The sequence below is a fragment of the Silene latifolia genome, chromosome 11 (genome assembly GCF_048544455.1).
Source record: "Silene latifolia isolate original U9 population chromosome 11, ASM4854445v1, whole genome shotgun sequence".
Taxonomy (NCBI): Eukaryota; Viridiplantae; Streptophyta; class Magnoliopsida; order Caryophyllales; family Caryophyllaceae; genus Silene; species Silene latifolia.
In genome coordinates, this window is record NC_133536.1 from 35,782,879 (window position 1) to 35,800,000 (window position 17,122).

At 38.8% G+C, this 17,122-nt stretch overlaps 2 protein-coding genes across 2 annotated transcripts; one reads left to right on the forward strand and one right to left on the reverse strand.

Moving 5' to 3' along the window:
- The first annotated feature begins 8,959 nt into the window (after positions 1–8,959).
- Positions 8,960–10,751, forward strand: LOC141611521 (phenylcoumaran benzylic ether reductase POP1-like). The gene is made up of 5 exons (XM_074430074.1): positions 8,960–9,213; positions 9,561–9,695; positions 9,786–10,023; positions 10,123–10,326; positions 10,466–10,751. The coding sequence occupies exons 1-5, from the start codon at positions 9,031–9,033 to the stop codon at positions 10,630–10,632; spliced, it is 927 nt and encodes a 308-aa protein (XP_074286175.1). The 5' UTR covers positions 8,960–9,030; the 3' UTR covers positions 10,633–10,751.
- Positions 10,752–10,809: 58 nt separating this feature from the next.
- Positions 10,810–15,552, reverse strand: LOC141611522 (protein RER1A-like). Its single transcript, XM_074430076.1, has 4 exons — positions 14,700–15,552; positions 13,910–14,295; positions 11,447–11,627; positions 10,810–11,244 (listed from the first exon to the last, which is right to left on the reverse strand). Exons 2-4 carry the CDS (start codon positions 14,263–14,265, stop codon positions 11,191–11,193), a joined length of 591 nt encoding a protein of 196 aa, XP_074286177.1. The 5' UTR covers positions 14,266–14,295; positions 14,700–15,552; the 3' UTR covers positions 10,810–11,190.
- Between the last annotated feature and the right edge of the window lie 1,570 nt (positions 15,553–17,122).

Sequence of the window (17,122 nt, forward strand, 5' to 3'; positions counted from 1 at the left end):
GTTGCTGCTTACTTTCTTCCCTGACGATTACGACACTGACCGTGGCCGAGGTAACTGCTAAGTATAGATATAGCGTCTCCCCCAGCATCGGCCTGGATAGGGTCGGTAGTGTCAGAAGGTGAGCTTTCAGTTGCCTGAAAGCTGTGCTCTGTTCCTCCCCCCAGCTAAAGTCTTTTTTCCCTTTTAGCACTTTAAAGAACGGAGTGCTCTTGTCGGCCGACCGAGAGATGAAACGGGCGAGAGCCGCCATCCTTCCGGTCAGCACCATAACCTCTTTTCGATTTCTCGGCTCCGGTAGGTCTAGTATTGCTTGGACTTTCTCTGGATTGGCATTAATTCCCCTGGTGCTGACAAGCACGCCGAGGAACTTACCGGCCTGGACACCGAAGTTGCATTTCTTTGGGTTAAGCTTCATTTTATATTTCCTTAGTGAACAAAATGTTTCGCTCAAATCGGCTAAGTGCTCGCTGTCAGACTTGCTTTTTACAATAGCATCGTCGACGTAAGCCTCGATGTTTCGCCCTTTTTTATTTCGGAACACTTTGTCCACCAGCCTAGTGTAAGTTGCGCCAGCGTTCTTCAAACCGAACGACATCATTTTATACATGTATGTGCCGTGAATGGTGATGAATGCGCACTTAGGCATGTCTTCCTCGGCCATGAATACCTGATGGTACCCTGAGAAGGCGTCTAGCAGGCTTAGCATAGTGTAGCCTGCCGTGGCGTCAATTAAACTATCTATTCGAGGCAAGGGATAGCAATCTTTAGGGCACACTTTATTAAGATTGGTAAAATCAACACACATCCTCCACGCCCCTGATGACTTCCTCACCATTACAACATTTGCTAGCTACTCAGGGTAAGTACAAGGCATGATAAAGCCCGCCTCTAATAATTTGTCTACTTCAGCTTTGATGGCCTCATCCTTCTCGGCCGAGGAGTTCCTCATCTTCTACTTGACAGGGCGAGCGGTGGAGAGTACGTTCAGCTTGTGAACGATCACCTCCCGGCTCACGCCTGGCATCTCGGCTGCTGAGTATGCGAAGACATCTTTGTTCTTCCTCAGCAGGTCTAGGAGATCAGCTCTGAATTTTGGCTCCAGGTCGACACCGACAGTTACGGTGCGCTCCGGGTCAATTTTCACTTCCTCGGTCTCGGCTCCTTCGACCATGCCGACATTAGTATCCATCGATTCGCCCTCCTGCTGTAAGGATGGGCTCTTCCCTTTCTCTGATTTCTTCGCCACTTTGAAGGATAGCATGTTGCACCCCCTGGCAGATACTTGGATATTGACAATTTCATCTCTTTCGTCCTTTGAGACGAGCTTTTGTGCTTCCTCCCGGTCCGAGACGTACATTAATGTCAGGGCCCGGATGGACATTACTGCATCGGCCTCGCTCAAAGTGACCCGGCCTATGAGAACATTGTAGGCAGACGAACTATCAATAACCACGAACTCAGATAAAACATTCTTGGCCGCATCCGCTTGGCCGAATATCACCGGCAGTCTGATTGACCCCAGGGGTACCAGACCGGCCCCAGAGAAGCTGTATAGCGGGTTGGTGCAGGGGCTCAGGTCTTCAATCTTCAGGCCGAGATTGAGAAAGCACTCCCTGAACATGATGTTTGTGTAGGCGCCTGTGTCAATCAGGCACCTTTTGACCAAGTGGTTGGCTACATCCAGGTGGACTACAAGCGGGTCGCTGTGCGGGGCAACGACTCCTTCGTAGTCCTTCTTTCCGATGGTTATATCGGGGATGGTGGAAGCGGGCATCGCTGTTTTGGGCACAAAGTTGATGGCTTGGTACAACTCATTTAGGTGCCGTTTGTGCCCATTAGCTGACCCACCGTTCTCGTTTCCCCCGATGACAACCTGGATCACTCCCATCCTTTGGAATACTGATTTTCTATTCGCCCCGTTGGAGCTTGTTTCTGGGCCTCCAGCTACATACTTGCTGAGGGCCCCCTTTCGGATTAGCTCCTCGATGGCGTTCCTTAGATGTCGGCAGTTGTCAGTTTTATGGCCGGTGTGGCCGTGGTACTCGCAAAACTGACTAGTGTCACCGTCCCCCCTCGCCTTGGGGGGGCTTGCCCACTTCTGCCCTTCATTCTTGCTTAGGGTTAAGATCTCGGCTGGAGATTTGACCAAGGGGGTGAGACTACTGTACCGCTTCTGGGTGTATGGTCCCGAACTCCCCCCGGCGCCCGCCGAGCGCTGTTTCCTATTAAATCTCTTAGGCCGTGACCTATTCCCGTCACGGCGTCCTTCATCTACGTTGTCCCGACGGCTCCTCCTCTCTGGGTGCCCAGCTTCACTGTGGCCTACCCAGGTTTTGTGATAGTCCTCCACCTTTACGGCTCGGTCGGCCATCTTTCTGGCGGAGTCTAAGTTGAGGTCCTCGCACTTGATCAGCTCGTTTTTGAACTCGCCTTTCGGGAGGCCTTTCATCAGCGCGAAGGCCGCCAGTTCGGTGTTCAGCTCACGAATCTGCTGAACCTTGGCGTCGAATCTTTTCACATAGCTCCGGAGGGACTCGTCCTCCCCCTGTCGGATAGTCAGGAGGTCTGACGTTTCCACGGCCCTTCTCTTGTTGCAAGCATATTGGGCTAGGAAATTGTCTCTCAGGTCGGCATAACAGTATACCGAGCCATTAGGTAACCCCTTGTACCAACTCTGAACCATCCCATGCAGGGTCGTTGGGAAGACTCGGCACCACACCTCATCAGGCTGCTCCCATACCGACATGTACGAAAGCCTCGGCATGGTCGGTTGGGTCGCTATCCCCTTTGTATGATAGGGGCGGCAGCTTCAGTTTAGTCGGCACAGGGACTTCGAGGACATAGGCACCGAGGGGTGTCGACCACGTGTCGAATGACACGCGGCGATCGGCTCCTCGCAACCTTAGTCCGGCTTCTCTCCCTCTGGCTGGAAGGGCTTCTTGTTGTCCGACTTTGGTGAGTCGGACTTCTTTCATTCCTTCGGGGGTGGCCTCGTTGTTGCCGCGGCGACGCTGTCCTCCCGCGAGTGGGGGAAGGACCTAGGTCTGCCACTGGCACCACGGGCTCTGCCGGCGTCCTAGCATGCCCAACTCCTTGTAACGCTCCGGACAAGTTGTTCGGAGTCACTTTATGGGCCCTGGTCTCCTGTGGATGCGCTGCCGTCACCGTCGTCGTGACGGGGGTGATCGACGTACTACCCATCAGGTCCAGGAATAGCTTTAATTTGGCTGCATCGACCACATGTCCCATGACAGGGACTTGGCCGGTAGGCAGCGGTGTTTCTGGCTCTTTCGGCACCCCATACGCCGGTTCAATGACTCGGCCGGTGGGGGACTGCCCGATTTCAGAATTAGGGAACGTGTCATCCTGGAAGAATGCAGTTCCTTCACTCATAGTTTCTTGTTGCTTTGACATCTTCTTGGCTCTTTGAATGGTTTTGTTTTATTTTTTTTGTAAGGGAGGTGACTAGCTTTTAGTATCTATCCCCACAGACGACGCCAATTGTTCCGGGTGTAATTCCGGAGCAGGATTATGACCACTTAAGCTTGTAGAATGACGTCGTTTGCTTGTCTCTTCCTTTCGCTCTCTCCTGTAAAGATGAACAAACTGAGAGCTCGGCTTGGTACCGAGCGTACTCACTCCGACGCTCAAGTCAGTAAACTTAAAGAGATAAGTTGTGTGTTAACTTGGCAAAGAATATTGTAGAGAGATAAGGGAGTTTATACCAGATTAAGATGAATTTTGGATCCTTTTCTCAATGAGAGAAGTGGAGTATTTATAGACTTTCACCTTTTGTCACGTAGTGGCCAAGTGGCTAGCAGGTGGAAAGACTATCTTACCCTCGGCCGAGGCACCCATGACAGGCCGGCAGGCCTAGTTGACTCCATGCCGAGGGGACTGGATGTGAGTACGTGGATATGCCTCTCGGCCGGCTAGTTGCCGAGACCGAGACCCAAGTGACAGGCCGACAGGCTTCGTCGGTTAGGCTGTTAATATGTTGACTTGCTGTCTTTTATCTTTGACCTTGCTCAATATGTTGACTCGGTCAGCGGGTGCAGAATATGCCCCATCAATAACAACGAAATAAACAAAGGGGAACAGTAACAGATAAACAGTGACAGATGAACAAATAGTGACGGGTGAACAGTAACATGGTGAACAGTAACACGAGGGATATTTAGCTTTGAGATTCGACCTGAATTTGCAGCTAATAACGAAGGAACTCGGAGCCCAAGTTACAATCGCAGGTTGATCTGAAGTACGTTCTCAAATCAAAGGGTCTGTGATCAAAAGCTTGATCGAGTTTCTGGAATTATATTTCAACGTTCAATGAGGAAATACGCACACACACACCTATGCCTTATATAGGCCACGCTCTAAGTTACAATAGCTGATCTTAAAAGAACTTATTCTTGACAAAAAGGAAAGCTAATAACAGAATAGGGAAATAAAAAAATATCTTAAAGCTAGAATAAGGAAATAACAAATAAGGAAATAAATACTAGCTCTTAACCAACAACTATTCCACACGCCAAGAAGCAGCTCAAGGAACATCGATAATTAGAATCCCGACTCTTTGGACTTGAAAATGCGAGCCCACATAAGCTAACACTTGAGAACTTGTAGTAACCAGCCCGTGTTCATTTGTTGGACCTAACATGACCTCCTCGGCTTCAAATGCATCACAAGTCGATCGTGTCTGATCCATGAGTATTTTTGGGCACATAAATACATGATCAAACGAGCAAACGAAATGGACAACATGACTTGTGTAGTACTCGATTAAGGATGAATATTTGGAGTAAAGGTCACTGAAGCTCTCCACCAACTATTTCATTGTCCCACCAAAACAAAAGCATCAAAACGAAACGACAAGTCTAGAAACTCTAATTTGCAAAGTGGGTATTGAGATTGACTTGGTAACTAGCTAACTATTGACTCAATCGATCTTTCTACATCGGGTTTGCTAAAGATCGCCCCTAGTTTTACTCACATCGCCCCTAAATATTACCTTTTTGCCCTTGTGTAATTAAAACCCCATTTACCTTCCTTTTTACTCATTTTCGATTTTAAATTTAAAATTTCAAAAAAACCACTTCATAAATTAACAAAAACAAAACCGTCTCAAAATAATACGAAATAGGGATTTAAATTGGACTAAATTTGACGAATAAAGCCAAAAAACTTCAAACGATCATAACTTTGTGCTCAGGTGTCCGATTGTGACGATTTTTTTTTTCAAATCACTTAACTCGACGAGACGAACGCAATGCAAAAAAAAAAAAAAAAAAAAAAAAAAAAAAAATTGAGAAATGGTCCATTCGTGTAAAAAACACGAATTGACCTAGGCCAATTCTTGTGGTTTACACGAACCAGCCTGGGCCAATTCGTGTAATCCACATGAACTGGCCTAGGCCCATTCGTGTGATTTACATGAACTGGCCAAGGTTGGTTCATGTAAACCACATGAACCGGCCTAGGCCAGTTCGTGTTTTTCACACGAATGGGCCCGCTTTCCAGTTTTTTTTTTTTTTTTTACCTTTGCGTTCGTCTCGTCGAGTTAAGTGATTTGAAAAAAAAAATCGTCAAAATCGGACACCCGAGCACAAAGTTATGATCGTTTGAAGTTTTTACGTTTCTAATCGTCAATTTTGTTTCGAATTTAATCGTGCTTGATTAATAATTATCGTAAAATGGGTCACCGCCATTCATAGGTTGAATTATCGATAAAAAATAGTTTTGAAAATGCGTTAGAGTAAAGGGCAAAATTGGAAAGTGAAATGAATATTAGGGGCGAGATGAGTAATATAGGGGCGATCTTTAGTAATTTTGTTCTACATCCCCTATCCACTTCCCCTATCTATTAAACAAATAGGTGAACTCATGATTTTTTCATTTAAAAAGCATATTTTTAAATAAAGAAAGTAATCACAATTAAATCGATTGAATAAATAAGAAATGTATTTTTTTGACAGTTAGTCTTGCTTATGACGGGCTAATTCCGTCGCAAGCTTGTGACCTCTCACAAAAAGGGAGAGGGGACAAGGTGGGGCACCCCCCATGTGCTTCCCACTCACTTCTCAATGGGTATTTTGTGAGAAGAAACGGTATCCGTCACAAGCTTGTGATGGATATCGTCCGTCTTCAATGAGATTTGATGTTTTTTTTATAAGGTAAAGAAACTAGATGATTGAAAATCAACCTATATCATCCTTCTGGATGAGAACGGTAAACGTAAATCAACGATTTTCAAAATACGAAGAAGCAAACAAATTAAAAGGGCATCAACAAGAAACTCACAAATTCTCATCAGAAAATAAAGTCTCTTAAAAACGCAAAAAAAGAATTAAAAAATAATACTACAAAGTAAATAAACAAATTCTAAACTGTAAAGAGGAAACAGACATAATTCTATAGAAGAAACAGATAGATCTCCTCAAATGCAATGTATGAAAAAATTATATCTCTTACATTTCTAGTATCAACAATGATTTGGTACAAACAATTTGAAGATAAATCTTGAAATATTACTCTTTAATCCTTAATTTACACCTTTAACTAGACATGTGACTAAAATGAACCCTCCTATGCTAAAATGGAGAGTAAATTAAAGTTAAGTCTTTAAGAAGATGAAAATCAAGAACGAAATCTGAAAATCCCCTATTTACTAAATGAATAGGCGAAATTCCAAAATTTCCCACCTAAACATATTTGCTAAAATAAAGTTTAGTTATTTTTAGCATATTCTATAAGTATGGTATACTATAATACACATGATCTTTCAGCTTTATATATTTATTTCATTTAGTATTTACATGCTACACGAAATTATCTCCAATCTTTTTATGATATAAAAAGGAATTCTTTTTTTTTTTTTGGTTTAAAGTATCATACGAAAAAATTCATTGATTTTCTACGATAAAAAGTTGCGGCTAAAAATATATTATCAGTAAAATTTTATAAAATAACATCATTAATCTCTCAGAAATAGGAAAACTTTCATTGAAATACCTATTTTATGATTAATACGATTTAGACTTTGAATTTTCAAATCAAAAATATAACGATGAGAAGGTGAAAAGAAAAAGATTAGCTAATTTATATTTCATAAGTATAATACACTAAAAAAAAGTAAAAATTTTATATATACCGTGCATACATTGCACGGGAGCTAAACTAGTTTTCAATTAAACGGATAAAAAGAGACAAATAAAAACTACATAATCATACAAATGGCGAAGATTATTATATAGAGAAGGGTTGAGGAAGACAGAATGCTCGGAAGAGAGACCAAAGAAACAATTTCGATCTCTCAATTTCTAAGATTTTGAGAGATTTTTCTCTCTCCTCTTTCTCTCCATAAAAAATGTACTTATATATTATATTTTTTTTTCGTTAATTTATAATTGTTCGTTTAAATATATATTTTCATCAAATTTTATTGTTTTCACTAAACTTTAAACTATAATATTTTAATTAAGTATTAATAAAATCAATTGGTCTCCCTTGTGACGGGTTACCATTTGTGGCGGATATTTTGTGAGTTAAAATGGTAATAAAATGGGTTAGTGGAAAAAGGGGACCACATGAATAGTGTTGCAGAGAGAGAAAAAGTGGATACTTTGTGAGGTAAATGGTATCCGTCACTCAAGAGTGACGGATATGTACCGTCACAAACAAGAATTTGTGTAATAAAATTTATACCAAACTATAAATTGTTAAATATTTACTGATGCTATTATTTGATAAGGATTTAACCCATAGTGCGTATCAAACAAAAGTGTAATTATTCACTAATTTGTTTTCGCGAAAAAAAATTTGAGAGAATTTATATATTGAAATAACGGATAATTCACGTGGTACCCTTAAAGTTTGCCACTTTGCACAAAATACCCAAATTTTTGATCCGGAAAACTTAAAGAGGCCAAAACTCGTGTTTACGAACTCAGAAAGTGAAATTTTTTGTTTTCAAATCGATCATCTTTCCGAGAACTATGATTTGATAAAAAAATTTGACAAGCTTGGAACTCGTGACCAAGAGATATGATCACTCAAAGTTTGTTCGCTCGGAAAAACTTTGACGCACAATAACTCCTAGCAACGGATCCAAATGCGACAATTTTTTTTTTCCAAATTGTAGTTCTCGGAAAGATAAGCGATTTGGAAAAAAAAATGTCACTTTCTGAACTCGTAAACACGAGTTATGACCTCTTTAAGTTTTTCGGATCAAAAATTTGGGTATTTCGTGCAAAAGTGGCAAACTTCAAGGGTACCGCGTGAATTATCCGTTGAAATAATTAGTTTTAGGGTATAAAAATTGGGAGTATTTTCTTTAGATTAACTTTCAGCATATAAACTCTCAATAAAATTTCGTTTCAACTTTTTTTCCTCAAAACAAAACATAATGACGAGAAATAACAATAATTATTGAGACACTATTATATAGGTAATTTATTAAAAAATAAAAAACTCTATACCGCGCATTTATTGCACGAGGTCTAAACTAGTTCTACTAACATTTGGACAACTAGAGTGTTTGTGGGTCCTTCCATTGATTGAACCCGACCTCGTCAAGACGTAAAATTAACAGGTACAGATAAGATATTTTCAAAAATTTACAAAGGTCATCCATCCATGATCCAACCCTAGTACCAACCTTTCCCATACCCGCTTATCTATGAGCCAAAAATTTAAAATGAGGTTAATTTAATTTGACCGAATCGCGCATTTAATCACAAGGACAATTTTGCCCTCAGTAAGTCACCAACATTTTGATATCTCACCTAAAAACCAAGACGTGAAGGTGGACGTATTACGCATCACAATTCCAAAAGTTATCTTAGTAAATCACTACACCCCATCTTAGTACGTAGTCTACTAGTCTATGTACATGAAAGGGCAATATCGTAATTGTTTCCTTCCTGATACCACTTTAAAACTCGAGAGATCACATAGCTTTTGTATTATAATTGTCAGCTCTTTTATTATTTTTGCAAAAAAAAAAAAAGAAAAAAAAACTTGTAGTGAAAAATGGCTGAAAAGAGCAAGATACTAGTGATAGGAGGAACAGGTTACATTGGCAAGTTCATCGTTGAAGCGAGTGCCAAGGCAGGTCATTCGACATTTGCTCTTGTTCGCAACGAAACGCTCTCTAGTCCGGCTAAGGCTTCCATTATTGACAACTTCAAAAGTCTCGGCGTTCATTTGCTTACAGTACGTTACTTACATACTACCATATCAAAAGTTGACATACTATTGTAATGTTAATACATTTGATTAAAATACTATTCATATATTTAACAAATATTGCAAACCAATGTTCATGACACGGTCTACTAGTTAAACGACTTAACACACCAACGGCATAACTAATATAAGGTCTAGTAGTGTCAGCAGCATATCTCAAACTAGCAATAATTCTAGAGTATTCTTTCTGATTTATCACATCATAGTCATTCATGGTAGGATATAATTGAAAATGAGATAAATGTGGGGAGTTTTATTGTATTTGATAGTCGTATTTCATTAATTGGCATATTACATTCTGTTTTTGTTGGTAGGGAGACGTATATGATCATGAAAGTTTGGTGAAGGCAATTAAGCAAGTAGACGTAGTAATATCGACTGTCGGGTACTTTGTATTAGCTGATCAGGTCAAGATCATTGACGCTATTAAGGAAGCCGGTAATGTTAAGGTATGTTTGTACATAATTCTACGGTCATAACGATTGGAAATATTTTAGTTTTTAAGTTAATGTTAATATTGTGTTCATTTAAATAACTAGAGATTCTTTCCATCGGAGTTTGGTGTGGATGTGGACCGTACAAGTGCTGTGGAACCGGCAAAGTCAGCATTTTCGGTCAAGGCTGGAATTCGTCGAGCCGTGGAGGCTGCTGGAATTCCCTACACTTATGTGTCTGCTAACAACTTTGCTGGCTTATTCCTACCTAGCATGTCTCAGCCTGGAGCCACTTCCCCTCCAAGGGATAAAATCGTCATTCTTGGTGACGGAAATCCTAAAGGTGACACATCTGTTTTACCATAGTTTGTTAAAATGTGCTTCTTAAAAAATGATCTGCATATATGATTTATGTGAGTGTCGGTCCGAATTGGAAATGCAGCTGTTTTTAACAAGGAAGAGGACATTGCTACCTACACAATTAAGGCAGTGGATGATCCAAGGACCTTAAACAAGACCCTTTACATCAAACCCTCTGGTAATACCATCTCTTTCAATGAGCTAGTTTCCTTGTGGGAGAAAAAGATCGGTGCTACCCTCGAAAAAATTTATGTTCCTGAAGACCAGGTGCTCAAGAACATCCAAGGTATATTTAATGTTTTGGACGATGTTTGTTTGTTGATCGTGCATTCGTGTTGTGTTCATAATTACAAATCTTGACTTGAGACTAGATTTCGGAATCACTGATCGCATTGTTGTGCATATAATGCTGTTATGTGTGACAGATTCTCCGCCTCCTACCAATGTGTTTTTGGCAATTGGTCATGCTGTATTTGTGAAGGGCGATCAGACAAACTTTGAGATTGAACCGTCCTTTGGAGTGGAGGCGTCTGAGCTATACCCTGATGTCAAATACACCTCTGTTGATGAGTACCTTAATCAGTTTGTCTAGGACTCAAAGCTAATATAAGTTCTTCACAAGAGTACTAAACAACTTATTATCGATGCAGTCCTAAGATATCGTTAATTGTATGGCACATATATATATCAGCAATAAATTCTACTTGTGTATTTCGTGCTTCATAGACAATAGCAAGATCATCTTTTGCTATAAAACAATTAAACAAAGTGACAACATTTTCAAGGTAACATTGATCACCCAAATGAGTTCATAGGCACAACAGTCAGGACTGTATTCCGATGTAAGGTTAGATCCATAGGCAGGGGTATTAAGTCTGGAAAACGTTGGAAGGCGTGCCTTGCCAAACTTGACCCCTTCAATACATCACAAAATGAATACAAAATACAATTGCTAGTCAATGACACAAGGTCAAGTGCACGCTAACAAGCTTCCTGTTATATTCGAAAAGGCTGCGAGTGATTGAATATGTCTATAGAATGAAAGGAGCTGATATTACTGTTAATACTTCTAATGAAGCATACAAAAGATTTGGAGTATACTTAAGTCCTAATCTAAAAATGGACGTTCAGGTCGGAAATGATCATCACTTCAGTCAGCACGAGAGCCACTGGAACTAGCAGAACCCTTCTTTCCTCCGTATTTCTGAAATTGCACAACACAGTTTCAGGATTCGAGATATAATCAAATAACAGCAATAGGTGTTTCTTTTGTATTTTTGTCTCTTTTGACGTTAATTTGGATCTCTATATACCACGTGCAGTATGATTAATACTAACATTTTATTATTGTAAAAGAAAGAACAAAGCAATTGAATAGCGGAGCACAGTGAAGAAGAGACACCCACCTGCTTTCCGAGGCTGAATGGAATATATCGGTATTTGACCATGTGTGCGATCTGGCGCTTCATTGTGAGAGTAAACAGCACAACCCAGTAAACTAGCAATATTGGCCAGAATACAGGAACATCAAACACAGAAAAGAATGTCATCACAAATGCTGTGCAGAATGCCTTGGTGATGGAGTGCCTGGAAGCATTACATATTTTCAAGTTGTGAGTTGGCTAAAAATAATTATCATGGAAACGGAGCCTTTAATCATGCGATTAAACAAAAAATACTGAACAAATCACACATGGAGATGAAGTTTTTCAACAGGATCATATGCTATTACATGTCAGTTGGAGACATGATCTAAGAATTGGTTGTCAAGATCTGCACTCTTTTGCCTTTTTTAACTCTTATTTATTAAACCTTAACTTATATCAAGAATAACTTGAGGTTTGCAACTCCTTAATATTCATTCACATAAACAGGATAAACCTCCATGTAAATTGCCCGGCAATGGAGATATAACTCCCAAGTCTTTTTTTTATGAGAGAATCACCGTTGCTGAGCTACTATGTCCAAAAAATTGATACAACACAATTATACTGACCAAAAAATACAAGTTTTTATTTTATTTTATTTTTTAAATCACAATAGCTTTCACACTTTGACCAAGAAATTGAAAGATTAGATAAAAGATAACAATGTGGGCCACAACTGATTTACGCAAGAAAATGTAACCCGCTAAAGTTACGATTATTGAGAACCCAACAAGTCAAATCAACATAGCTATCAAGATAAACAGCATACACAGACTCAATTCCCCATTCCATTGTTATCTATTAGCTTACATGCCAAATTCCTAACAATATCAGCTTGAGATAGATAGTTCTTAGTACTACTTGTTACCGCGCACAACCCCAACAATATCATCTTGAAATAACCATTAGAGTGACTGACAAAAGAATCCCTCTGCATGTAAAATGATCCACAAACACTAGTCCCGCTGTTGTGAAAACACACCTTTACCCACACCACATGACTTTCAATTTGAACATTCTACAGTACTGTTTCTGGTTATCAACAATCTAAGAAAACCATTACTCGTCCCAAAGTCCTTGCAAATTAGAGAATGACCAATGATACAACAAATTCAAATGATCGTTGCATTCTTCCTAACAGACTCACCCCTCGCCATTAAGTTGACTATTCACTTGGCCATTGCAATCCTAAGGTTGCAAATCCAAGAATTCAGAAACAGAAGGTGCAACGAGGACCTCCTAATCTGTAGCATCCCATTATATGCCTCTGAAAAGGCTCTCACCACTATGCCTCCAAGGCTTCTGTAAATGACGGGGGGTAGGGGGTGTCAAATGTACGAAGTCTTACACTCTTACCCCTGCGATACGCCAACAACAACATAGAGAGGCTGTTTCGGCAGCTCTATACCAGGACCAATGAGTAAGATTTTTTCATTCATTAAAAAATAGGAAACCAAAAGATAGGACACGGTAGATCCCTCAAGCCTTTGATGGTTTTAATCTAAAGAAGAAAGGTAATAATATTCCAGGATATCTGTCTTTCACATTTAATGATCTTTTAATGAGATGGGGCAAAATATAGTTATCAGTCAACAAAGGGACATGCTACCATGCTATTCATCATGAGATGCAACATGCTTCTCTCAAATACAGCAATTGCATCTAATACATCTGAAGAATGCAACATTCATGTTGATAACCCATAATAGAATCATGTATACGGAGTATCATTGTTTTAGTGTGTTACACCACGCGTGCAATGATACCAAAAGTTACACCCAGTAGTATATCACACCACCATCGCAAAGGCCCTCAAACCTTGCCTCTGTCATGCTACAGAGAAAAAAAAAACCCTTGACAGAGCAAGCTGACCCCAACAATTACAGAAATCAAAACACTGCCTTTCAAAGTCGTGTTATATTTGAATCCGCTTCTCCAACAGAAAACATTTATGACTACAACCATAAATAAGCCCTCCACGAGTCCCAGGAACCACTTTAACAGCATCAATTCGTGAAACATATTGTTTCATTGATTGATTAAAAAGATCAGAAGCCATTTCTACTATCTTACTTCAGTCAATTCTCTATTACCTTTTTCTCACACCTCACACTTCAGCCCTTTGTGCTTCCCCAACAATGCATCACTAAATAACATGACCCTACAAATCCCTAAAATTAGCCATAGTCTATAACTCCACCATAGACTATCGCCACAATTTCACAGGAAAAAAAACTATATCATAGATCAGCTGTTTAACCATTCAGCATTGCATAAACGGCAACCCAATTAATAAAAACATAACCCACGACACAAACATTAGCAATCCAAAAGTCAAAACCAACCGAACTATTCGCAGCACAAGAAAACCCAGATAAAAACAATGAATACATTGATTCAACCAAAAAGATATAGGATATGCAAAAAGGATAACCATATTACCAGAACTTAAACTCAGGAAGGCGGCGAATAAAGGGCTTGAATTCATCAGAACCTTTGGTGGGTAAAACAGCGCCATCAGAAGAAGACTCAAGCTCAGGATCAACCAAAGGAGATAAGAAACCAATGAGCAGATTCAAAATGTAGATCCCAAGTGCATAAGTGATGATGTAAAACCCTTGAACAAAGTAAACCCTAATTGCATAAATCAAAGCAAGAAGTAGGGTTCCTGCCCATCTAGGAACAGCATGTGGAGTTGTCTTATCCAAATAATACTGATAAATTCTCCAAAATTGATGAAGTTTCTGAGCCACTGGAGAATCATTCATTGATCCATCTCCTCCTCCCAAACTCTCCATTATACAAAACCCTAGATTTCTTAATCAGATCTGCCCATTACCATAATCAAACACAAAATCATAAATTCATATCAGAATTATAACAAAGATTGAATCTTGCAATGTGGGTATTTCAATTAGGTTAAAATTACAGTATCAAATTGTATAAATTTGAAATCTTGCTAAGAATTTTTTGTAATTGGGGGTAAAAAAATCGCAAAAATTGTTTAAAGTTGAAATATTGCTCAGTGGGTATTGAAATTGGGGTTGAATTAAACTTAAAAGTTATATAAAGCTTGAATCTTGCAAATTGGATTTGTCTAATTGGGATCAAAATTAGTCAAACTATGTAAAAAATAAACAAAAATCGTATCTTTAGAGGAAAACATTGACATTACAAATAAATATATGAAGGCAAAGAGATGAAAAGTAGAAGAAATAAATTAAGAGATTACCTTAAAGAGAGAAGAGAATGAATAGTTGAAGAAGGTGGAGGTGTATAAATGGCGTGTTAGAGAAACAGCCGACAGTCAAGAGGAGATGAATGAGTAAAATAGGATGCTCTCTTTGTTGTTGTTGTGTTGTTAATGGGAGTTGAAAGCTCGTTGAATTTACCTCATGAGTAAACAAACACAAAAAGGGATAGACTTCACATGGGAATATCAATCCTTATACGATACCCCCGAGTTGCATATCATACTCCTATTTTAATTTAGTTTTTTTAAAATCTTTAAAACTTAGATTTCATAAACTAGAAAAATATAAAAATTATGCCATTATTTGTGATTTTAATTCCTCCATAATTTGAGATCACATTTGATATATTTTTGTGTTTATTTTAATTTTACTTGCATATTTACATCATATAATTGACATGTTCAAAACAATGGAATATTCACATTACATTGTTGACATATTCACATCACATAATTAATATATTCATATAAATCAAACTTCTTATACTCAAATTAAAACTTACTTACTCACCCAATTAATAAACATATTCACACAATATGATAAAAAATATTCACAAATACATATTTATAGCAATGACAAATATATTCATAGAGGTTATCATAAATATTAATCTAATACTCCGTATAATATAACATATATTCACAAAGTATAACTACATATTCACAAAATGTAATTACATATTCACCGCATGTAGATTACATATACGCAAAACATAGACCTCATATTCACAATATATAACATGTTATAGAATAAGAAATAGAGAATTAATTATAGAGAGAACTTAGAAGAGAAAATAAGCAAAATAGATTGAGAGGGGAGAGAGATCTATCTTATTCATTACTGATGGGAGTATATATAGTACATAGGAGAAGAGTGAATCGGAACCCTAATTACATATTTAATGGGTATAAGCCCAATGAACATTCTCACACTAACTAATATATTTCATAACACTCCCCTTGGATGTACATTACTGAAGAACATGCCTCGTTAAAACTTACTAGAAAAACCCTGTGGGAAAAACACTAGTAAGGAAAAGAGTACAATTTCCTCTAACACGCAAACAAATAAGCTGTCTCGTTAAAACTTTTCTATGGAAAATCTAGTGAGACAAAACCATAAATCTTTACACCTTAACATAAAATCTTTACACCTTAACATAAAAGTGAGGAAGCTTGTGTACTGTTCATTTGAACAGTTTAAAACGCATCATAGGATGTCGTTTTGGCGTTGGTCTATTCTTGAGTTTGGGCCTTCGTTTACCACTACATCTATCTCACTTTGGGCTTCATTTGCTGTCCTAAACCCTCATTTGTTTTTCTCACACCTCCGTCAACCTCTCACTTCATCTTTTGTTCTCAAACCGATCATGCCCCTCAAGCTCTCACCTCCATCAAGATCACACATTCACACCTATTACTTCCTTCCTTCCTTCACAAACTCTTATACGTGAATCAATTTCCGGAAGCATCTGCGGTTTTAGCGGTGACGGGATTTGATTCAAGCCACCACCATTATCAAGAATCAATAACATTAATTTTAGGACATGGCGACAGCCAAGAGTGGTGTTTCACTTGAAGGTATCATTATCTATTAACTCAAACTTACGACATTACCAAGATTGTACTCCTATTTTTTCACTTTTCCATACAAATATTGATTTGATATCATATCTGAAATGCTCCTCGTTTGATTAAAGTTTTTTTTTGGCTTAATTTTTCTGGGTTTTTGTCTTTAACTTGATTGACCCATTGTTGTTGAGGTTTTGTTTTTCGGATTTTATTTGGATTTGTTGTTTAAATGAAGTGGGTATTATCTTAGTTTTCTGGTTGGTTATCTGTATCAAATTGTGCGTTTTAACGGAGAAAGTGAAAGAGGGTTAGGCTGGTGCGACGCAAATAACGATGGTCGATGCCCATGTTCAAAAACTGAGGTGAACTACACCTCCACCTTTTAACCTTGGTTTTCACCATCCATGTATGTGCTTAGCTGTGTGAATGAAGGGTTTGGGACAAAAAGCTTATGTATATATTGTTGTGTGAACAAACAACAATATTTAAACAGTTTCTAACTCCTTTTCCCTCTTCACAACTTGGTAGTGAATCATAAGCAAAACACACCAATAAACAAAACCCATCCTAAATCAACCAAAAAAATGAAAAAAATACTTAAAACTGACCTGGTTTTTTAACATCGAGGAGGGAGTTGATGGTGGTAGTGAGGGGAATAGGGGATTGTAAATTGTTGAGTGAGAGATAAATTAGGCAGTGAAGGAGATATAAAACTATGACTCTACCTCAAAGCCTTTGTGTAATCCTTGAGACTTGTTCGACATGCTATTGTTCTTATTGACACCGGACAGACTTGCATAACCTAATTACTGAATTTTCTTCTTCATTGT